At 43.6% G+C, this 24816-nt stretch overlaps 1 protein-coding gene across 2 annotated transcripts; it reads right to left on the minus strand.

The window, feature by feature from the left end:
- Positions 1-9665: 9665 nt before the first annotated feature.
- LOC147105535 (tyrosine-protein phosphatase non-receptor type substrate 1-like) lies at positions 9666-14659 on the minus strand. 2 transcript variants are annotated; one of them, XM_086010875.1, is made up of 5 exons: positions 14493-14659; positions 14003-14323; positions 12650-12955; positions 11121-11241; positions 9666-10553 (listed from the first exon to the last, which is right to left on the minus strand). In XM_086010875.1, the coding sequence occupies exons 1-4, from the start codon at positions 14545-14547 to the stop codon at positions 11162-11164; spliced, it is 762 nt and encodes a 253-aa protein (XP_085867001.1). In that variant the 5' UTR covers positions 14548-14659; the 3' UTR covers positions 9666-10553; positions 11121-11161. The 2 variants fall into 2 exon arrangements, with proteins under 2 accessions (XP_085867001.1, XP_085866999.1); XM_086010873.1 differs by lacking the exon at positions 9666-10553 and having other exon boundaries at positions 11120-11241.
- Positions 14660-24816: the final 10157 nt, after the last annotated feature.

Here is a 24816-nt window from a genome sequence, read left to right on the forward strand (position 1 = left end):
CTTGGTCATAGAAAGCAAAGAATAGGGGTTAATTGGCAGTTTTTGAACTAGGAAGGTACGGATAATGGTGTTTCTTGGATTCTTGTCTAGGTATCTTTAGTTTCACAGTTTCATAAATAAATTCAGCACATTCATGTCCACAGTTATTGTAACCATGCCCCTATTGTTTTTAAACTGAGCAGTGTTTAAATAGTGTGTTAGGAATATAGAATGTTACATCTTACGGATCTCGTTCCAAACTCGGTTTTCCCGTCGATTGGTTACTGCGGCGAAATCAACTACAACAAGGAAGCCAGTTGCTTGTGTGGGTCAGCGGTCCCGATTGTAAACTCTGGAAAGCATTTGCTGGATATAATGAAAGCTCAATTTTTCCCGACTCAGAATTATAACGATAATCTGCAACAAGCGAATAATACAGAATCGGCGATATAAATACCTTTCTGAATGGGGTGGACGGTGGTGAGTAAGTAAAAAGTGTTGGCACAGAGTCACAATAGAGACCATGCAAATAATTTCAATCTGTTTGAGTCCGTTAAGTGTATTATCCATTCTTATACACACATTATTGCATAGAAATACTCAGAATTTACAGCACAGGAACAGTTCGTTCGGCCCAACTGCTCTATGCCGGTGTTTATGCTCCGCACGACCCTCCTCCCACCCTACATCATTTAACCCTATCAACATATCACCAGACTTTGTCCTTAATTTTTTTATGTGTTCATTGTAATATAAAGCGAACTGTTTAATTGCAGCAATGATTATTAAGCAAAAAATAATTATCTGCAAATCTACCAGGACGGAGAAAGCCAAGCGATCCTCCCACAGCAACTATAAATGTGGGTCGTGCATGTTAACAGTTCAACCCTCTTGTATATAATCGCAAACAGTGTATTCAGTAAGAGGAAGCGCATTCTTCTGACCTGTACTGTATTCATTCAACAGAAGCAAAACTCTGCGGATGCTGGAAATCTGAAATAACAACAGAAAATGCTGTAAAACAATCAGCAGGGCAGGCAGAATCTGCAGAGAGAGAAACAGAATTGATGTATGGTCATCGGCCTGAAACGCTAACTCTGGTTTTCTCTCCATAGATGCTGCCTGGTCTGCTGAGTGTTTTCCAGCACTTTCAGTATCTTTATTCCGTCAATGTTACAACGGGCAACACCTATCCACTTACTACCGTCTGCCAGTCACTCTTGTTATGATGCTGATCTGTTGGTTACAGGCAGTCTGGGAGCAGGATTTCCGTCTAGAAATGCCCGTCCTCCGACATCCCGAATGATGGTCTCTTGCCGCTGCCCACTGACCTGATGTGGTTGAAGCTGGACGGTTTGATGCCGCATTAGAAATGCTTTGTAAAATCTACTCCTTCATCGCCTCCAACTTTTAGTTCTGAGATGTCAAATGCTGTGATAGGAACATCTTGAAATAGTAACATTCCTCACAAAATTGTAGGTTCTGAACAAATGTCTAAAATCCAACTGAGTTCTGGCAGTAAAGCACAAATTATGGAGACATTAATGCTTCACTGGTCGAACTCTTTTGGATTTTAGACATTTGTCCAGAACCTACAGTTTTCTGAGCCGCTGTAATCAATGTTGCAGTATTGTAGTACATGAAGAAATTACATCGAGTGTCAGGGATTAAACCAATGTTATCGTATTGAAACTGCATGTTGGTGAATAAATAAAACGTGCAGCATGAATCTAAGTCATAACCTGACCTGGAGAAGTTAGTCTCACAGATGCCGCATTAGAAATTCTTTGCAAGTAACATTACTCTAAAAATAGTTACAATTATGGAGCGATTAAATAAGATGCGCATCATTTTATATTTCTCTGTTTATATTTTGGACAATATACACAGCTGCAATTTGGGAGCCAATGTGATCAATATTAGACTATTGCAATGCATAAAGAAATTGCATCGAATGGCAGCGATTTGACCAATTTGACAGAACTTCTGTGTGGACGAATAAATAAAACGCCAGAAAATGCATTCAAGAATAATTTCTGCGACTTGCCTTGCACCAAATATATTATATGAAAATGGAAACAATGGAACACGTATAGACACCTTAAAGCGGATCGAATAAATATTGCAAACTATGAGGTTGAGATGTTACAAAGGCAAATATGTAACGGAATCGCTGTTAGATCAGAATAGCATATGTTGCTGCAATTACATTAGTAACCACCACTATTCGACACTCAATGCGTTTTCATGATGTTGCAATTAACAGAGCTAAATTTAAACTTTGAACAGTTGGTGCTTCAAGCTGAGCTACTGAGCCATGTTGTTTACTTAGCTCCAGAAAACGATACGCTCGTCTCAATATTTAGCAAAACATCTCGTGCAGCTAAAAAAAAGATTGGCCAATGCTTCCTTTGATACGTAACATTCTATTAGAATCCAGGACTGATTGGATGCCCATATGTTCATGTTGTTACTGCTGTACGTGTTACTTTCGTTTACGTAATTATCAAAATAATCTACTCCACGTTGATTTAATCTCCACCTCGAAGCTAACGAATTGGTATTAGATGAGAAAATAGCACGTTACATACAATACAACATAATGCTAGGTAAACAGTTGCACATTCACTTGCATCTCGCAGGCCCTTTGTCATAAAACTGCTAATCTCTTGCACAATGCTGAACTAATGAAGCTCAGTCAGCACGAATTTCTAAAAGGCAGCTCGTGCTTCAATTACAGAATTCACTGAAGAAGTAACAGAGGGAATAGATAAATGAAATGCATCAGATGGAAGTCAAGTGGATTTTCAAAACGCATTTGATACGGTACCAGCTACGATAAAAGCCCACGGAAGTAAGTGCTCCATGGCCAGATGGATAGGGAGATGGTTGGAAGAGATAAAGCAAAAAAGTTTAAGGATAAAAGGACGTTTCTGTAGTAGTGGCTAGATGTGCCGAGTGGTGTCCCACGGACACTGTGTTAGGCTGCTTTTATTTATTTTGAACATCAATGATGTTGTTGGGAAATTGAGGGAGCAACATTAGCATTGGCAGATGATAATTAAAGGGGAGACGGGAAGGCAATTATGATGCAGATCCTGAATTGGTGCAGGCGACATCGATAATTAGCTCGAAGGGCAGGTGGATGTTTGATGTAGAATGCAGAGAAATGAAAACTAATACATTTTGATGGTAAAAGTAGGAATAAGAAATGCATCTTGAATGGTACGATTTTTAAAGATGCAGAGGAGCAGAGAGACATCAATGAATGATGGCAACATAAGTTTATTATGCAATAAAAGTGTAAAAGGAATTAGTGTTGCATGGTATAGCATACAGCAGCAAGAAGTAATGCCCAACTGATGTAAGAGTCTGTGTAGAACTCATAGAGTCATAGAGTGATTACGGCACAGTTGGCACACATTCTACAAATCCAGTCCGTGCCAGCTCTCTGTAGAGCAATTCAGTCAGTCCCATTCCCCGCTCTATCCCCGTAGCCCTGCAAGTTTATTTCCCTCAAGTGCCTATCCAGTCTCCCGTTGAAAACATTGAGTGTTTCTGCTTCCACCACGTCTGTCGGCAGCGAGTTCCAGGTCCTCATCACTCGCTGCATAAAAAAGTTTTTCCTCACATCCCCGCTGTATCTCTTGCCCAACACCTTAGATCTGTGTCCCCTAGTCCTTGTACCATCAACTAGCGGGGACAGCCTTTCCCCGTCTAACCTACCAAATGTGTCATAATCTTGTACACCTCTATCAAATCACGCATCAACCTCCTTTGCTCTAATGAAAGCAAATCCAGCTTCTCCAACCTATCCTTGTAGCTAAGATCCCCCATCTCCGGAACCATTTTGGTAAATCTCCGCTGCAACCTCTCAAGTGCTGTCACATCCTTCCTGAAGTGTGGTAGCCAGAACTGGACGCAATACTCCAGCTGTGGCCTAACCAGTGCTTTATAAAGGTCCAGCATAACCTTTCTACTTTTGTACTCAATACCTCTACTTATTAAGCCCAAGGACTCATATGCTTTGCTAACCACTCTTTCAATATGTCCCGCCACCGTCACATTAACTCCCAGGTCCCACTCTCCCTGCACACTATTTAAGATGGTGACATTAAGTTTATATTGCCTCTCCCTGTTCCTTCTGCCGAAATGCATCACTGTACACTTCTCTGTATTAAATTCCATCTGCCACTTGTCTGTCCATTCTGCTAGTCTTTCTATGTCCTGTTGTAGTCGTTTGGTATCATCCTCACTGTTTGTCACCCCCCAAGTTTGGTGCCATTGGCAAATTTAGAAATTCTACTCGGTATTCCAATATCCAGGTCATTCATATATATATCAAAAAAAGCAGTGGCCCCAGCACTGACCCTTGTGGAACACCACTGTCTACCATCCTCCAGTCTGAAAAACAGCAATTTACCACAACTCGCTGTTTTCTGTCTTTTTGCCAATTCCTTATACAAGCTGCCACTGACCCACCTATTCCATGAGCCTCAATTTTGTTTCCCAGCCTTCTATGTGGTATTTTGTCAAACACATCCTAAAATCCATGTAGACAAAATCCATTGCATTCCCTGCAGCAATCCTCCCTGTTACTTCATCAAAAAATTCAATTAGATTAGTCAAACATGACCTGCCTTTTACAAATCCCTGTTGGCTCTCCTTAATTAGCTTAATCCTCTACAAGTGCCCGTTAATTTTTTTCCTTGATTATTGTTTCTAAAACTTTACCCACTACTGATGTTAAACTGACCAAGCTGTATTTTCTAGGATTGTCCGTACACCCTTTCTTGAAAAATGGTGTCACATTTGCCACGTTCCAATCCTCAGGCACCTCCACCGCATCTAGGCAAAATTGGAAAATTTTGGCAAGCCCTTCTGCTATCTCCTCCCTCAACTCCCTTACAAATCTGGGATGCAAGCCATCTGGACCAGGCGACTTTTCCACTCTAAGCATACCCAGTCTTTCTAGTACACCCTGTCTATCAATTTTCACCCCTTCAATTGCTTCTGCCTGTTCCAGTTCTACCGATATTTTGTCAGCGTCCAACTCATTAGTAAACACCAATACAAAGTACTCATTGATTATTCTAGCTTTGCCCTGCGTCTGTAAGCATATATCACCTTCTCTATCGCTAATACATCCCACCCCGCCTCTTACTACCCGCTTACTGTTTACATGCCGGTAGAAGATCTTTTATGTTATCGCCATTCTACTCTCATATTCTCTCATTGCCAAAATCTTTTCATCTTCACTTCCCCTCTCAAGTTGTTGTATTTGGTCTGGTTCTCCTTTGAAGAATTCACCTGACATTCATCATACACCCTCTATTTTTGTTTCATCATCTTCTCAATCTCCCCCGTTATCTAAGGAGCACTTGCTTTGGTTCCCTTACCCTTCACTCTTGTTTGAATGTACGTAGACTCTACTTGAAACATCTCCTCCTTAAAGATCACCCATTGTTCCGTTACAGTTTTTCCTGTCAGTCTTTCGTTCCATTTTACCCTGGCTGGATGCTTTCGCATCCCATTGAAGTTAGCCATATTCCAGTTTAGAAGTTTCACTCTAGATTGTTCCTTGCTCCTGTCCATTGGTAATCTAAATCTTATGATATGATGATCACTCGTACCCAAGTGTTATCCTACAGACACTTGGTCGACCTGGCCCACCTCATTCCCCAGCAGCAGATCCAGCAATGCCACCTTCCTAGTTGGGCCAAGAGCATACTGGTCAAGTAAATTCTCCTGAAAATATTTCAGAAATTCCTACTCCTTCTTTCCTTATACCCTAGCGTTATCCCAATCGATATTTGGGTAGTTAAAGCTCCCCAATATCACCACTCTATAGCTCTTGCATGTCTCTGCGGTTTCCCTGCAGATTTCCTCCTCTACCTCCCTCTCACGATTTGGAGGCCGGTAGAATACCCCCAATAATGTGATCATACCCTTTTTGCTCCTCAACTCTGACCAAATGGATTCTGTCATTGTCCCTTCAGGAACATCCTTCCTTTCCAAAACTACAATGTGTTCCTTAATCAGCACTGCCACCCCACCTCCCTTTATTCATTCTCTATCTTTTCTGAACACCGTGTACCCTTGAATATTAAGTGCCCAGTCCTCACCATTTTTAAGCCACGTTTTCGGTATTGCCACAACATCATATTGCCACATGGCAAATTGTGCTTGTAGCTCACCAACCTTATGACCACATTTTGTGCGTTTATGTACATGCAATCTAAACACATTTTTGAATTTTTCGTTGTCTTTCTTAGACTGCTCCTTTATAATATGGTACTATTTCCGCCTCCAGCACTACCTTCCCCTCCAGTACCATCCAACACACTCACTCTTCCATGCACCCCATTCCTCCACTCCACTCCTACATGGTGTTGCCCATCCCCCTGCCAAGCTGGTTTAAACCCACCCCAACAGCACCAGCAAACCTCCCCGTGAGAATATTGGACCTGGATCTGTTGAGGTGTAACCCGTCTCGCTTTTACAGGTCCCACCTTCTCCTGAAATGGTTTCAATGCCTCGGGAATCTAAAGCCCTCCCTCCTGCACCATCTCTCCCGCCACGCATTCATCTGTTCTATCTTCCTATTCCTGTACTCACTAGCACATGGCACCCGGAGTAATCCAGAGATTACTACCTTTGAGGTCCTTTTTAATCTCTTTCCTAGCTCCCTATACTCTGCCTGCAGGACCTCATCCCTCTCTCTGCCTATTTCGTTGGTACCAATATGGAGAACGACCTCTGGCTGCTCACCCTCCTCCCTCAGAGTGTATGCAGCTGCTCAGTGACATCCTTGACCCTGGCACCAGGGAGGCAACATAACACTCTGGAATCACATCTGCGTCCACCGAAATGCCTATCTGTTCCCCTAACCAATGAATCCCCTATCACTATTGCTCTTCCACTTTTCTTCCTCCCCCCCACTGTGCAGCTGAGCCACCCATGGTGCCGTGGCCTTGGCTCTGGCTGCTCTCCCCAGAGGAGACATCACCCTCACCAGTTTCCAGAACTTTGAACTGGTTAGTGAGCGAGCTGCACTCTAGGATTCCTGCCCTACCTGCCTGGACCACCTTCTCTGTCTGGTGGTCACCCATTCCATCTCTGCCTGCACATTCCAAGGCTGCGGGGTGACCACTTCTAGAAACATGCTTTCCAAGTATTTCTTAGTCTTGCGGATGCACTGTCGTGACTCCAGCTGCCACTCCAGCTCGAAAACCCAGAGCTCCAGTTGCTGCAGTTGGCGACACTTCCTGCACATGTAGTCGTCCAGGCCACAAGAAGCGTCCAAGATATCCCACATGGCACAGAATGTGCAAATCACGGGCTGAGCTGCCCTGCCATGCCTCTATTTACCAGTCTATGGAGGTAATTTAGCAGAAATAAACTTAACAACAAACACTCCACAGCTACCCACCAATCAGCACCTCCCTCTATTAGACATGCTATGAACTATTTAGCAGAATTATACTGAAAACAGAACAACAACAAAACAAATACATAACTTGTACTCATCTCTCAGCTCCCTTGTGTCAGGGGCACCTTTGCATTCTGATGTCACTCCTTCGTTGTGTCGCTTCCCGACTGTCTCCCTCGCAGGTAGTCTGCTCGCTCAGGCTCTAGGGCTCTATTCCTCGCTGCCTTTATCCCCGTCTCTGGCTCCGTTCCTCCCACAGGTCCGCTCGCACAGACACGAAACTATGAAAGAATACAAATGCAAATTACAAGGGGCCATCTAAATGACTGAGCATGGAAAGTTATTGCTAGAGAAGCACGGACTTTTTTCACTGGAGCTGAAAAGGTTGATGAGTGACCTGATAAAGGTTTTGAAGACTATGAGGCGTTATGATAAGCAAACAGTGATAGAATATTTCCAGTGACCAGTAGACGGTGACACGTGAGCATAATTTTAACAGAATCGCAAAAATGAAGAGGTAAAATACTCTTTCTACAGAGGCTGGTTAGAATATGAGCTGTGGACATTCGCTACCACAAAATATTGTTGAGTCACTGCCCAGGATTTCTTTTAGAAGTGAATTAGATGCTTGAAAAAGAGCAATATTAAAGGTATTAGAAAACTAAAAAGAAAATGGAACTAACTAAGTATTTCATATGGGGAGCACAAAACGTACAGATTTTTAGAGCTGCGTGATCTGATTCTGTGCTGTAACATTCTAGGATTCTAAAATGCTTGTTAATGCCCACAGACATCAAAGCAGTACAGTTAGGCCGAGCAAGAGGCAATGACCTGGGCGAGAGATAAAGCACAAAAACCATAATGAATATCTTTAAATTTGGAGCTAAAAGCTAAATCACTGAAACGGCTGGACTGCCTTTCTTCCAGAAACTAGCCGTAAATGTCCTATCCCTATAAATGAAGTAATCTACTTCCTCAATACTCACAGTTTAATCGTGGAAACGGCTCGTTAACTTTCAGCTGACGAGGCAGCCACGCTACAATAAAGAAGTGGTTGTAGTTCTATTCTCTTTCTTGAGGCTTGTTAATTCTGGGCCTCTAGTTGCGTGTCAAACCTCACAACCTACTAATATCGACATTATCCACGCCTTTGAACTTTTTAAATCCTGCATCACCGTTAATTCGGACCTTCCCCCAATAAAAATGCATTAAATTCTGTAGGGATTTTCTCACAACTTCAGTTCTATATCCCGGATTCATAATTGTTGCTCGTCTAAGAACTCTCTAGAAGCACTATCCTTTTGAAGACAAAATCTAATGAGAATAATCGAGGCTATTCCTTTGGTAGCAACTTGAAATTGTCTGGGCGCATCGCTTCAAATAGGAATGGATAGTCATACAGAATTTAAAAAAGGCATCTCATGCTCCATCACCTGCACGCTGTGTTCAGAGGGTTTATGGATGGGTCTGTACGAAAGGCTGATATTTAAAGATATTTAGTAGACGAGAATCATATATGCATAACTTCAAGTGTAGCCATTGACCAAATAATATTACCCATAATTACTCCTTGGTAACTAGAAAACTTGTTCAAAATGTAGCTGCACAGTCAAAAGCAGTTTTGACTAAGTTTTGGAAACAAACAGCCACAGACTGCGAGTGAAGATTAAATCATTAAATAACATATTATAATGCTGTATAGAGCTTAGAATTCTCTTAACAAAACTGTAAACAAGATAACACTGAACATGGCAATGTTGGTGGAAAAATACTGGAAAGGCGGGATGCTACCTTAGTCTGAGTGACAATGGTATTTTGGCCAATAGAACCAATTAAAAAAGGTGATTTTGTTAAAAACCATATATGGACACTGGCCAAAACAACTTTTGATAAGAAAAGGGTTAGAACCTCGATACCCAAAGAATAACTTTACACAGGCGTACTGCGAGTACAAAGGAACAGACTTAAGACGACATCATTTGTGTCCGAGAGGTTCCAGAGACCTAGGGCTGCGAGCTACTCGTTAAAACTATCGCCTAATATTAAGTATATTACGCTGTATGTTTAATAAATCTTCATCTATTGCTCAAACATACTGGCTGCTGCCGATTGGTGTCTTGTCCAAGAACTCAGAGATCTATAAGATCTTACAGGTCCAAATCAAGAGAATCGCCTGCACCTGAAGTCAGGACGCAGTAACGCAACACACAAATCAAAACACAGAAAGAAAATCACGAATGGTTGATTGATAAGATAAGAGAGATCTAATCATCTTTATTTTTATTGAATTGATGTATGAGGATAACTCGATACAACAAAATAATTAGCGTATCATTGCAGATATTTTTCATCTATTACGTACTACAGATTGATCAAAAATGTACAAGCAAGGTTCATTTTATTACAAGTACTTAAATGAAAATTCCTCAAATATTTAAGCAATAACAAACAATTACATCTACATTCTATGATATAATACTGGAATAAGTGACTCTGTTTTCATTTGTTATTTTTGGATTTCCTTGATTTTTTGGAGCCTGACAATTCTAGCGTCGCATAGGTCCTTTGTTTATTCGGTAACTCCGTATTTGGAAAGACTGTGTATGGGCCGGTTTGCCAGTTTCTTAATAACAGAAAATGCTGGAAAAACTCAGCAGGTCAGGCAACATCCGTGGAGAGAAATTTGAGTTGACGTTTCGGGTCGATCCCTTCTTCAAAACTGGAAAGAAAATAATAGATCGAAGGCAGGGCTGCGATCGGGCAAAAGAAGTAAAAGAAACAAAAGAAATAAAAGAGACAATAAAAGGTATACGAAGCTGGACGAGATAGTAATAGGCTGAGATTAGGTGTGAAGTGTATTGGCAGGGCAAGAGATAGCTGCCAGTTTCTTGGCTGTTGCTCAAAGTAGTCATCGGAATAACACACAAACTGCCTGAGCTACAATACACGACTCGTCAGCCAACCTTATATTCTCCATTATCGCATGAAGGTTGGTGCTACTGTGGTGATCTGTGTCTGTCTCATCCGCCTCTCAGCCCCGCCTGAGGGTACACGGCCCTCTCCTGTTCAAGCTTAAGCCTTGGAGTTTACAAAGTGCTGTTCAAATCTATTGCAGCATATTAGCGATTTGAGCCTTTGCTTCCTATGTGGGCCAGAAACAAAAATATGTTGTTATGGGTCTGTTTCACTGCTTTCACCAGTTCACGTACTGCTGGTGAAACATTGAACAGAATGACTTGGGCTAGATATAAAGCAGAAAAACCATAATGAATATCTTTAAATAAGTACGGATGTAAAGGCCGATATTTACTGTAACTAATATTTAAACATGTCAATGTTCTCTCTACAACACAGTTACAGACATCTTTAAATGTGCAGCAGTTCTAGAACACGAATTCATTAAACATTTCCCCCCCAAAAAAACAAACATTATTGATTCTAAAAACAATTATTACCGAGGTACAGTTTCAACGAAACTGACAGTTTTCTTTTATAACAGTGCGCATCGGGAGCGGGGGGGAAATTGGTCTTCGGCGGTAGCGCGAAACGGGGGATAGCGAATCGGCAACCCGTCTCACACCGCGCCCGATTTTGTTTTCGGAAGGCCAATTTCATCCCCGAGCTCCCGGTGTTAAATATTTTTCTAAACGATTTGAATGACCCATTACGCGGGAGTAAAACTTTTAGAAAATAGGCAAACTGTTCTGACATGATGATGATAAAATCTCTCCATTACAGCAATCATTCTTCTTATTTCAACCCTCTGCGGAGATGCATGAATGAACGTTTCGGTTCTTCACTGCGTAGCTGTCCCTTTACACCTTTTTCACCTGTGAATTAATGACGTTTAATCATAAAGAATGATTGAAGTATTTACTCAGTTTCAATATCAGCGTTTTCAAAGACATTTCTAGAGAAGGTGCAAAGTCGAACATGATTCTCAATTTCAGATTTTGCCGACAGTGTTTGAAATCCCAGCCCCTGTGGCGAGCAGCAATGGTCTTCAGCCATTTCGGGCCGGAGGCTCACCGCTTCACTCTAACTAATTGCGGAATCCCAATGTGTGTCAGAGCAAATTTCATTTGCCACTTGCCTTAAAGTGGAAATTTCTGTTGCATATATACAAATAATCAGATCCATTTTTAATTTGATTGTTGGAGTATTTCTGCGCTTTGAGGTGTAGAATTTATTACTGTCTTGGACAATCAGTGGACCCTGAATACAGAAAACACTGACTTCAAGTTTAAGTCTTAATAATAGGATTCTCCTTACTCTGTTACTCATAGACTCTCACTCCCCCTCTCCCGTCAGCTCTCTGAAGTGTTGTAATAAAATCAAAGGCTTACATCAGATCTTACTTTTATTAATCTGAAATTGGCAGTGCGTCCCAATGATGATCAGGAGAACTAGAAACGCCAATCCACCCACCGCATATCTAAAGTACGAGTAGTAAGGCGGCATACCGACATTATCTGCAAGATTAATAGGAGCATATATATTAAGTTGTATATTATGGTGGGTGTTTTGTAAACAGAGGCCTAATCAGAGTTTATTGGTTAAGCTAATGGTGTTTTCAGTAAGTCCGCAGTACAGAACGGAAAATGACGTTTAAATTAATATGACGTATCGAACCGGTTGCACTGTTGCCAGGTTGCGGGCACAGTTTATGAGGTTTATGAGGCAGATCCCAATTAAACCCGCTCTGACATGGACGGCTGAGCGGCAAAATTTGGCCAGGGGGTCAATTTCAGAACACTGCAATAGATGTAGCCAAAATGGGGGTCAGGAAAGGGAACTGCATTGGGAGCCGCCCGATTACAAACAACATGACTGCAGCTCCTGGTAACAGTCTTGGTGCAAGAAGAGCGGGCAATGGTAAAGAAAAAACAATCTTAAATTTGAAACAAAATAAACTGAAAGATTATTCATTAGAAGCAGGAAATATAATCGGATGGAAAAAATAAACTTCTGTTTATAGTTGTATAAATCAAATAAAGGAATTTGAAAGGAAATAAGGTTTGTCTGAGAATATTTGTGTGGCGGGTGATATAACCCGGTTTTACAACACATCGGGATAAATTCTATTGTACATTACAACATGAATTTAATGCTTTCGGTGGTATTTCCCATGAGATTTCTGAGAATTTTCTTCATGATTATTATGTATAAACTGTCTGATATATCTGTTTTAAAAATTAGCAGTAGCTCTCGCTCCTCCTTGGACTGTTGGCTTCGTACCTTGGTTGTATTTAGAAACAACATGGGTGACAACAGCTGGAGTCCGGAGGGAGACATGAGAAACCAAACAGGTATAATTGGCGTCGATCGGGACAGGCTGGGTCTCAACCAAACAGCTGGAAACTTCATACAGTCCCTCCGTGTTCTGCTCTTTCTTGGTATGTATTCCGAATGCAATTTCGACGCTATTTTTATACCAAGTGAGGGTGAAATTCTCCGGAAAAAACGCAGCCGTTTTACACACAAGAGTCAGATACGCAGGTGAATCCCCTTCAGTGGAGACAATCTTCAGTGGGGTTGGGGCCGCTGCGGAACAGAGAATGAACAAAGTCGAGTTACTTTGCACTGTTGGGAGATTAAATATGATTTTGATTTACGTTCCGTCCATTTTAATATAATAGTACCATGTGAAAGCGCAGTCTGCTGTCCTTTTAATCTTAAACACATAATCTACACACACCTGATCCATATCTCTCATACACACCCATATCTATTAAATTGTTCCCGCGCTATCAAGTCCAAGACTTTGAGTTACTCAGCAGAATAGTCGCAACGATTTGCGAATCAATGTTTGCTTTTCGTAGTCCAAAGAATTCAGTAAATAAACCTCGGGGAAAGTTGGCACGCTGAGTTCCTCCGTGTTAGGAATAGATAGACAGTGACGAGTAATCTGCACATTGTTGATGATTAAACGGGTGCTAAGTCAGTATCGGACAAATTTCACCGCCGAAGTATGACAATTGGTGACAAAAATTATGCTCGGTTGAACCTCAGGAGGTTTCGGTAACACAGTTTCTCGTTATTGTTTTATTTATTGGAGGTTAGTGAGGTGACAACGTTTTGTGTTCCACGCTCCAGTTTGTTGAGTGAAGCCGTTGATCAACAGTTAGTTTCACTCCGGCTTTCTAATCCCTGACGCTAACATTATGTAAGAATTAATTTCAGGAATGTTAAACCGCAGAGACAGCGATGGGGGCAGACAGAACATCAGTAACGGGCTGAGAGCCGTGTATATGTTGGGAAAGGCGCATTAATATAAATGATTTTCTGTCAGTTATATGCTCGGAATTTCTTCCGAACTTCCGCTATCAGACAGCAGGTGTGTAAATTGTGGAGTTATAGTCCAATGGGTTAATATTGATTCATTTTGCAATATTCTGCCTGTGACATTGAATATCTAATTAGCAGTTTCACCCAGAGCATACGTACATACAACCACAGTTAATGCGAGATATATTAATAATAGACATGTTTATATTGCCAAAAACGGTGCAATAAAAAATCACAAAATATCCGTCTTTGTTATACTCGATACATTTTCGACTTTCCTGCTCTCCTGTGTTTCACACTTACCATGCACAATTAGATGTGATCCGCTTCCATTTCCTCGAATTATTCCCCCATGGAACACTGCACAGTGATAGACTCCAGAGTCTTCGAAAGTCGCTCTCAGCAACTGAAAGAACCCGCTCCCTTTATTTTTCAAACCAAATCGTTTTCTGTTATCGGCGCGTGTGCGCAGGTATTCATTCTCACCCTGTTTCCACCAATGCACTCTTACCCAGGAATTGTCCTGCGAGATGGGGAATACGCAGTAGAAGGTGATGTTCCCTCCTCTGGATACAGTCGCTTGTTCGGGCGCTTGTGTTACACTGAACGAAATCTGGTTCGCTGCTGGCAGAAAATATAGTCAAGTACAGGTTAATTGTATTAGGCACGTCATAGCGTTGCAAGAGAGAAAAATAATCCAGATGGAGGAATGACAGTTCACTAAATTAATGTGAAAACTACCTCGGAAGCATTTTATAAATCTAAGTAGCTGGGACAATGAATAAAGAGGTACCTGTGTAAATAATCCCCCCGAAATTCAGGCACAGGAAGAGCATACTCGCCGACATTCCGAGCAACCGATTCAACTGATGACTCTCTGCAGTAACTGCGAGTTTGCAACTGTTAAGAATGGTTTGCGGTTAGTTTTCTATGAGATACGTCGCAATGACGTTTGACATCCTATAATTGCGGGTTGAGAAATTCACCTTCATTTGTGAAGTGGAATTTTATAAATTCTGCGCTTTTTCCACTGCATGGACTACATGTGTGACGGACAGCAAAGAGTAAAGGAAAATATTTGATTTTCATGTGCAGAATTTGCTAACACTCGCAGAGTGTTTCCTGATAAGTAACGGCAGTCTAACCAGGTTGGATACAGAGGAGAAGCGTTGGAGAATGGTGGTTTGGATAACCATGCCCGGAATTTGCAGTGGGTATGGTTCAGAGTTGCCATCCTACCTCCTTTGAAATCCACCGCGCGTTGACAGACCACCCACACGGCCCAAGAAAAAACAATTTCTGGCGCAGAGTTGGACTATTTTCCCAACAAATGCCCAGCAATTGCATACGGAAATGTGACGTTTGATGCAATAGGTCCAGGACCTGTTTGCATCAGCGTAACGGAATATCTCAGACATGTTTTAAACATTTTCATCTCCGAAATCATACAGGTTACCCTTTTAAAATGAGTTTTACTTGTTCCTTAAAATATTAGAGCCTTAACCATGTCGATAATTATTATTAACAAAATTAAATTTTTAGTGAAGTTCTTGAAACGAAGCTATTTAGGAATTAAATTACAATCCTGTAAATTATGGGATTCTATTAAACTTGATTACAAGATTTCCTTCGGAAATTATGTACAACCTAATTCTATTTTCTTATTGGTGGACCAGGTCCACGTGATTCCAGGTGGCTTCCACCCAGGCGGCATCCCTGGGACCTGTGGGCCATTACGCAGTGGTTAGACTCTCGCTTGTTGGAGATAGTCATTGCCTGGCACTTCTGTGGCGTGAATGCTACCTGCCACTTATCAGCCCAAGCCAGAACGTCGTCCAGGTCTTGTTGCATGTGGGCATGGACTACTTCATTATCGGAGGAGTTGTGAATGGCGCTGGACACTGTGCAGTCATCAGCAATCATCCTCATTTCTGTCCTTATCTTGGACGGAAGTTCATTGATGAAGCAGCTGAAGATGGTTGGGCCGAGGACACTGCCCTGAAGAACTCCTGCAGTGATGTTCTGTGGCTGTGATGATTGAGCTCAAACCACCAGAACTATCTTCCTTTGTGCTAGTTCTGACTCCAGCCAGTGGAGAGCTATCCCACGATTCACATTGACTTCAGTTTTTTCTGGGGCTCATTGAAGCCACACTCGGTCTAATGATGACAATTGCAAAATACTGCGGATGCTGGAAATCCGAAATAACAACAGAAAATGCTGGAAAAACTCAGCAGGCCAGGCAACTTCCGTGGAGAGAGAGACAGAGTAAAAGTTTCAGGTCGAAACCCTTCATCAAGACTGAAAAGCAGTCTTGGCCCCAACTGCCTCTTATCACCATGGGCATACAATCCCTTTACACCTCCATCCCCCACCAGGATGGCCCGAGGGCACTCCGCTTCTTCCTTGAACAGAGGCCCGACCAGTCCCTCTCCACCACCACCCTCCTCTGCCTGGCTGAACTTGTTCTCACATTGAACAACTTCTACTTTGAATCCACTCATTTTCTCCAAATCAAAGGTGACGCTATGGGTACCCGCATGGGTCCTATCTATGCCTGCCTTTTTGTGGGATATGTAGAACACTCTTTGTTCCAGTCCAACTCGGGTCCCCTCCCTCACCTCGTTTTCCAGTACATTGATGACTGTATCAGTCCCATTTCCTGCTCTCACCCTGAACTAGACAATTCCATTCACTTTGCCTCCAATTTCCAGCCTTCCCTCACCTTCACATGGCCCACCTCCGGCACTTCCTTTCCCTACCTCGACTTCTCCGTCTCCATCTCTGGGGATAGGTAATTAACCAACATTCTCTACAAGCCCACTGACTCCCACAGATACCTGGACTATTCTTCCTCCCACCCCGCCTCCTGTAAGGACTCTATTACATTCTCCCAGTTTCTCCATCTCCGCCGCATCTGCTCCGACGATGCCACCTTCCACACCAGTGCATCCGACATGTCTTCCTTTTTCCTCAACCGAGGATTCCCCATACCATGGTTAACATGGCCCTCGACCGTGTCCGTTCTATCTCCCGCACTTCTGCCCTCACCCCTTCCCCACCCTCCCGGATCCACAATAGGGTTCCCCTTGTCCTCACCTTTCACCCCACCAGCCTCCACATTCAACGGATCATCCTCCGCCATTTCCGCCACCTCCAACATGATCCCAACAACAAAGGCATCTTCCCCTCCCCTCCTCTTTCAGCATTCTATATGGACTGCTCCCTCCAAGACACCCTAGTCCACTCCTCTATCACCGCCAGAACCACTTCCCCTTCGCCTGGCACCTTCCCATGCAAACGCAGGAGATGCAATACCTGCCCTTATACCACCCCCCTTCCCACTTTCCAGGGCCCCAAATACCTCTTGTAGGTGAAACAGCGATTTACTTGTACTTCTTGCAATTCGTATACTGTACTTGCTGCTCACGATGTGGTTTCCTCTACATTGGGGAAACCAAACGCAGATATTGTGACCGCTTTGCGGAACACCTCCGTTCAGTCTGTAAGGGTGACCCCGAGCTTCCAGTCACCTGTCATTTTAATTCACCTCCCCATTCCCATTCAGCCCTCACTGTACTTAGGCTCTTGCATTGTTCCACGGAAACCCAGTGCAAGCTCGAGGAACAGCACCTCATCTTCCGATTGGGCACTTTACAGCCTTCCGGACTCAATATCGAGTTCAACAATTTCAGATCATAACCTCGGCACCATTACATTTTCACATATATTTTTTATCCACACCTTTTTTTTGGCCGTTCCCCCTTTTTATTCTCTTCCACATGGCAGCTGTCTCTCATTCTGCCATTGCATTTCACACCTAATCTAGAGCCGTCTTTTGTCTCTCCACTAGACCTATCACCATCTCGTCTCATTTTGAATACCTCTAAATGTCTCGTCACTTCTCTTTTGTTCTCTGATCCCCATTTCCCAGCCCCCAAACTGGTCCTTTAATCTGTTTCATTTCTTGTGCTTTTTCAGTCTTGACGAAGGGTTTCAACCTGAAACATTGACTCTATTTCTCTCTCCACGGATGTTGCCTGCCCTGCTGAGTTTTTCCAGCATTTTCTGTTGTTTTCCCGGTCTAATGATACTTTGAAGCCAAGAGCAGTCACTCTCACCTCACCTCTGGAATTCAGTTCCTTTGTTTGCAAGTGTGCGCCTCTTGGAATTGATGAGGTGAAGATAAAGAGCACCACAGGGTTATAACCAGAATGGGAGCTAGTGAAGGATTTGCTCGTTATAAGAGCTGATTTTAAATTTATGTTTCTTGTAAATATATTTTCAAATTGTATCACTGGAGGTGTGCACTGTTCCCACTTACACACACAGAAACTCACCTTGTTACAAAGCTGTAGAATCTTTTATTCGCCATTCAGAATTTGCTAATTTATTAAGCTCCCATGCTTATACTCAAAGTAATATTCAACAAGAGTGCTGTTAGGCCTCCATCATTGGTAACACTCTTGCAATTGTGTCAGACGATTGTGGGTTCAGGCCCTACTCCAGAGACTTCAACACATAATCTAGACTGCCACTTCAGTGCTGTGCTGTGGGACTGCTGCACTTTTGGTGATTCCGTCTTTCAGGTGAGACGTTATATGGCTGTGTCTGCCATCTTTGTCTTTCTTTCTTTCTTTTTTTCGGAGGTGGGACCAGTACAAACTGGATGGTTTGCCCTTGGGCGGGACAAGGACCGATGTCCTAGGTGGAGTGTTTGCTAGTGCAGTTGGGGAGGGTTTAAACTAAAATGGCAGGGGGATGGGAACCTGTGCAGTGAGACGGGGAAAGGGAAGCAAGGATAAAAACAAAAGAGAGGAAGGAGAACAGCAAAAGTGGAAGGCAGAGAAATCAAGTGTGTAAATCAAACAGGGCTAAAGTAATTTTTTTAATTTCAGATTTCCTGCTTCCGCAGTATTTTGCTTTTGTTCCAATTATTTACGTAATTAAATTAAATTGATTCCCAGGAATGTCTAACAGGACCTGTAGGTAACTGACATGGTTTCATCTTTCAACCAGGCAGAGGGATCACATGTGAAAACATTGTTTTTTTTACACTGAAGAGGTCTTATTATAATTATGTCAGAACACTTTAAATCTATTTCGTAAGAACACGTGCCCCTCTTTAGTGATTCAAATCGCACTTAGGAAAAATATATGGCACCCGGTGCATTGTTGCTGCTGATAGCTAAAAAGTACCAAATCTAAATTAGGTTTCTTAAAAATGTACTATTAATAACTAGAGGACAACTATTTAATGGTTTCTCAAATCTTGTTGGCGGAACATAACTTTATGCGAGTATGTTCTGAAGTTGTCGCTCATCTAAACACGGTTATAACACTGTATGTGTAGCGTGAATATTGACAGGTTGAAATATCAGTTATAGTGGCGGCACTAGATATCCGCCTTGACTTTCACGCCTATTTAAATGTATCAACTATGGTTTCTGCACTTTATTTGTAGTCCGTCATTCTGATCAATGTTTGCCCAAAATTATGTAAACTGGTGCCGACAGTGAATTAACCAAATGCTTTCAATACAGCCCATGCAGAGAGCAGCACAAAGCATTCAATTCGATCAGACTAAGCCAAGCTCCAAGACCTAAGAATGATGAGGAGAGTAAATGTGTACTTGTAAGGATGACCGAGAAGCAGACGCAGAGCATCCATGCGGCGTTAGCATTTAAGCGATACCGGGCTATTTCGACTTGTGCTGACTTTGAGCGTATATTGCATCTCAGACTGATGGATGTTTTTGGCAGTAATCCACAAACCAGTAAATCAATCAAGTAATAATATTTCCAAACTATGTCACAAGTCGAAGTACGTGAATCTAGAATTGACTGTCTCCAAGAACAAGGGGATATCTAAAAATAAAGAAAGAAGCACAGAACATTCAGAGATACAGACAAAAATCCAAAGACGAGTAACAGAAGCCGTCTACAGAGACGCAAGAAACACATAGTGGGTAAAATGTTAGATACGGAAGCCATTTTTCCCCGATTTATATTGATGGCACTGCACTATCATATCTGCATGTTATTTAATTATAATATTACCACCCATCTGAGGGCTAGCCCGTTTTAGCACTGTATTGTAGAATGCATTGGCAGTTATTACTTTTTTAATCATTTATGAATTCTCAATCAGCAAAACAATTTATATAATAACGCATGAAATTTTGATTTTTTTTCTCTGCATCGATTACCAGGACAAGTCATAGAATCATAGAAATTTACAGAACAGAAGGAGGCCATTTTGGCCCATCGTGTCCTTGCCGGCCAACAAAGAGCTATCCAGCCTAATCTCACTTTTTTTTAATTCATTGATGGGATATGGGCGTCACTGGCTAGGCCTGCATTTAGTGCCCATCACTAATTGCCCTTGAGAAGATGGTGGTGAGCCACCTTCTTGAACCGCTGCAGTCCATATGGTGTAGGTACACGCACAATGCTGTTAGGAAGGCAGTTCCAGGATTTTGGCCCAGCGACAGTGAAGGAACGGCGATAAAGCTCCAAGTCAGGATGGTGTGTGGCTTGGAGGGGAACTTGTAGGTAGTGATGTTCACATGCGTCTGCTGCCCTTGTCCTTCTAAGTGGTAGAGGTCGCGGGTTTGGAAGGTGCTGTTGAAGAAGCTTTGGCGAGTTGCTGCAGTGCATCTTGTAGGTGGTACACACTGCAGCCACAGTGCGCCGGTGGTGGAGGGAGTGAATGTTGAAGGTGGTGGATGGAGTGCCAATCAAGCGGGCTGCCTTAGCCTGAATGGTGTCGAGCTTCTTGAGTGTTGTTGGAGCTGCACTCATCCAGGCAAGTGGAGAGTATTCCATTACACTCCTGACTTGTGCCTTGTAGATGGTGGAAAGGCTTTGGGGAGTCAGAAGGTGAGATACTCGCCGCAGAATTCCCAGCCTCTGGCCTGCTCTTGTGTCCACAGTATTTATATGGCTGGTCCAGTTCAGTTTCTGATCAAAGGTAACCCCCAGGACGTTGATAGTGGGGGATTCAGCGATGGTAATGCCATTGAATGCCAAGGGGAGATGGTTAGAGTCTCGCTTGTTGGAGATGGTCATTGCCTGGCACTTGTGGGGTGCGAATGTTGCTTGCCACTTGTCAGCCCAAGTCTGACTGTTGTCCAGGTCTTGCTGCATATGGACACGGACTGCCTCAGTACCTGATGAGTCTCGAATGGTGCTGAACAGTGTGCAATCATCAGCGAACATCCCCACTTCTGACCTTATGATGGAGGGAAGGTCATTGATGAAACAGCTGAAGATGGTTGGGCCTTGGACACTGCCTTGATGAACTCCTGCAGTGATGTCATGTGATTGAGATGAATGACCTCCAACAACCACAGACAACTTCCTTTGTGCTATAATAATAATAATAATAATCAACTTTATTGTCATTGTTAGTGCAAAAGTGCAGTACAACAAAATGTAGGCTTGCGGCTCCCGAGAGTGTACATTTAGATTAAGACATTTAAACATTCAACATACATTTGGCTTGTAATATATTAACATAAACATAACCATAATAAAGTGCATTGGCAGATGCGCAGGCTTTAGAGTTTATTTGTGGAGTTCAGTAGGATGACAGCCCTGGGAAAGAAGCTGTTCCTAAATCTGGTCGTACGGGTGCGAATGCATCTGTAGCATCTCCCAGATGGCAGGAGGGTGAAAAGACTGTGGCTGGGGTGGGTAGGGTCTTTGATGATGGTCCGTGACCTCCGTAAACAGCGTTTCTGGTATATGTGCTCTATGGTCAGTAGCCGGGTGCCGGTAATGCATTTGGCAGTTTTGACTACCCGCTGCAGGGCTTTCCGGTCATAGTAGCTACAGCTGCCATAACATACTGTGATACCGTTCGTCAGGATGCTCTCTATTGTGCAGCGGTAAAAGTTAGAGAGGATCAGGGGTGACAGGTTACATCCCTTCAGCCTCCTTAGGAAATATAGGCGCTGCTGGGCCTTCTTCACCAGAGAGGAGGTATTGAGGGACCAGGAGAGGTCTTCCGTGATGTGGACTCCGAGGAACTTAAAGCTGTCCACCCTTTCCACCACAGCCCCATGGACGTGGATGGGGGTGTGACTTCCGCCTTTAGACTTCCTGAAGTCCACAATGATTTCTTTGGTTTTCTTGATGTTAAGGGACAGGTTGTTATCGGCGCACCACTTCACAAGATGCTGGACCTCCTCCCTGTAGGCTGACTCATCGTTGTTGGTGATCTGGCCTACTACCGTGGTATCATCCGCAAACTTGATGATGGTGTTGGAACCATGAACAGCCACACAGTCGTGGGTGAAGAGGGAGTAGAGGAGGGGGCTCAGCACACATCCTTGTGGGGCCCCCGTGTTCAGGGTCAGGCGGGGGGAGGTGTGGTTACCTAATTTGACAGACTGGGGTCTGTCTGTTAGGAAGTCCAGGTTATGATTCCAACCAATGGAGAGTTTTCCCCTTGATTCCCATTGACTTCAGTTTTGCTAGGGCTCCTTGATGCCACACTCGATCAAATGCTGCCTTGATGTCAAGGGCAGTCACTCTCACCTCACCTCTGAAATTCAGCTCCTTTGTCCATGTTTGGACCAAGGCTGTAATGAGGTCAGGAGCTGAGTGGCCCTGGCGGAACCCAAACTGGGCGTCAGTTAGCAGGTTATTGCTGAGTAAGTGCCGCTTGATAGCACTTTCGATGACACCTTCCATCACTTTGCTGATGATTGAGAGTAGACTGATGGAACAGTAATTGGCCGGGTCGGATTTGTCCTGCTTTTTGTAGACAGGACATACTTGGGCAATTTTCCACATTGCCAGGTAGATGCCAGTGTTGTAGCTGTACTGGAACAGCTTGGCTAGGGGCGCAGCTAGTTCTGGAGCACAAGCCTTCAGTACTATTGCCGGAATGTTGTCAGGGCCCATAGCCTTTGCAGTATCCAGTGTCATCAGCCGTTTCTTGACATCACGTGGAGTGAATTGAATGGGCTGAAGACTGGCATCTGTGATGCTGGGGCCCTCAGGAGGAGGCCGAGATGGATCATCCACTCGGCACTTCTGGCTGAAGATAGTTGCAAATCCTTCAGCCTTGTCTTTTGCAATCATCTGCTGGGCTCCACCATCATTGAGGATGGGGATATTTTTGGAGCCTCATTCTCCTGTTAACTGTCCACCACCACTCACGACTGGATGCGGCACGACTGCAGAGCTTTGATTTGATCTGATGGTTGTGAGATCGCTTAGCTCTGTCTATCGCATATTGCTTCCGTTGTTTGGCATGCAAGTAGTCCTGTGTTGTAGCCTCACTAGATTGACACCTCATTTTTTGGTGTGCCTGATGCGGTTCCCGGTATGCTCTTCTGCACTCTTCGTTAAACCAGGGTTGATTGCCCGGCTTGATGGTAATGGTAGAGTGAGGGATATGCCGGGCCATCGAGGTTGAATACAATTCTGCTGCTGCTGATGGCCCACAGCGCCTCATGGATGCCCAGTTTTGAGTTGCCAGATCTGTTCAAAATCTGTCCCATTTAGCACGGTGGTAGTGCCACACAACACGGTGGAGGGTATCCTCAACATGAAGACAGGACTTCGTCTCCACAAGGACTGTGCGGTGGTCACTTCCACCAATGCCGTCATGGACAGATGCATCTGCAACAGGTAGATTGGTGAGGACGAGATCAAGTAGGTTTTTCCCTCTTGTTGGTTCTCTCACCACCTGTCGCAGATCCAGTCTGACAGCTATGTCCTTTAGGACTCGGCCAGTTGTGGTGCTACCGAACCACTCTTGGTGATGGACATTGAAGACCCCCACCCAGAGGGCATTTTGTGCCCTTGCTACTCTCAGTGCTTCTTTCAATTGGTGTTCAACATGAAGGAGTACTGATTCATCAGCTGAGGGAGGGCGGTAGGTGATAATTAGCAGGAGGTTTCCTTGCCCATGTTTGACTTGATGCCATGAGACCCTGAGTCAATGTTGAGGACTCCCAGGGCTACTCCCGCCCGACTGTATACCACGGTGCCACCACCTCTGGTGGGTCTGTCCTGCCGGTGGGTGAGGACCCACGGATGGTGATGGTGGTGTCTGGGACATTGGTTGTAAGGTATAATTCGGTAATTATGACTATGTCAGGTTGTTGCTTGACTAGTCTGTGGGACAGCTCTCGCAATTTTGGCACAAGCCCCCAAATGTTGGTAAGGAGGAATTTGCAGGGTCGACAGGGCTGGGTTTGCCGTTGTCATTGTCATTTCCGGTGCCGAGGTCGATGCTGGGTGGTCCGTCCGGTTTTATTCTTATTGTTTTTCTTAGCAGTTGTTTACAACTGAGTGGCTTGCTAGGCCATTTCAGAGGGCATTAAGAGTCAGCCACATTGATGTGGGTCTGGAGTCACATGTAGGCCAGACCAGGTAAGGATGGCAGATTTCCTTCCCTAACAGACATTAGTGAACTAGATGGGTTTTTGCAATAATCGACAATGGTATCATGGTCGCCATTACTAAGACTAACATTTAATACCAGAATTAAATTGAATTGAATTTAAATTCCACCAGCTGCCGTGGTGGGATTTGTACCCATATCCTCAGAGCATTTAGACTGAGCTTCTGGCTTACTAGTCTAGTGAGATAACCACTATGCCACCGCAGCATTGGTCCGTAGCCCTGCAGGTTAGATCTTCCCAAGTGCACATCAAAGTACGTTTTAAACGTGGTTAGAGTTCCTGCCTCTACCACCCTTTCAGGCCGTGAGTTCCAGACCACTACAACCCTCTGGGTGAAGAAATTTCCCCTCAGAGTCCCTCTAAACCTTCCATCAATTACTTTAAATCTCTGCCCCCTGGTTTTTGACCCCTCTGCTAAGGGAAATAAGGCCTTTTTATACACTTTATCTATGCCCCTCATAATTTTATACAGCTCAGTAAGGCCTCCCCTCAGCCTCCTCTGTTCCAAGAAAAACAGACCCAGCATATCCAGTCTTTCCTCGTAGCTAAGAATCTCCACTCCCGCCAACATCCTTGTAAATCTCCTTTGCACTCTCTCCAGAGCACTCACATATTTGCTGTAATGTGGTGACCAGAACTGCACGCAGCAATCCAGCTGAGGCCTAACTACAGTTTTATAAATTTGAAGCATAAC

The sequence above is a fragment of the Somniosus microcephalus genome, chromosome 17 (genome assembly GCF_052327205.1).
Source record: "Somniosus microcephalus isolate GS21.2 chromosome 17, FLI_Smic_1.0, whole genome shotgun sequence".
Lineage (NCBI taxonomy): Eukaryota > Metazoa > Chordata > Chondrichthyes > Squaliformes > Somniosidae > Somniosus > Somniosus microcephalus.

Coding starts and splice junctions, on each gene's coding strand:
- LOC147105535 (XM_086010875.1), bottom strand. CDS start 14,547: ATGTCGGCGAGTATGCTCTTCCTGTGCCTGAATTTCGGGGGGATTATT. Junction 14,324..14,492: donor CGGGGGGATTATTTACACAG/GTACCTCTTTAT, acceptor ATTTTCTGCCAG/CAGCGAACCAGATTTCGTTC. Junction 11,242..12,649: donor TGTTTCTAAATACAACCAAG/GTACGAAGCCAA, acceptor ATTAATTCACAG/GTGAAAAAGGTGTAAAGGGA.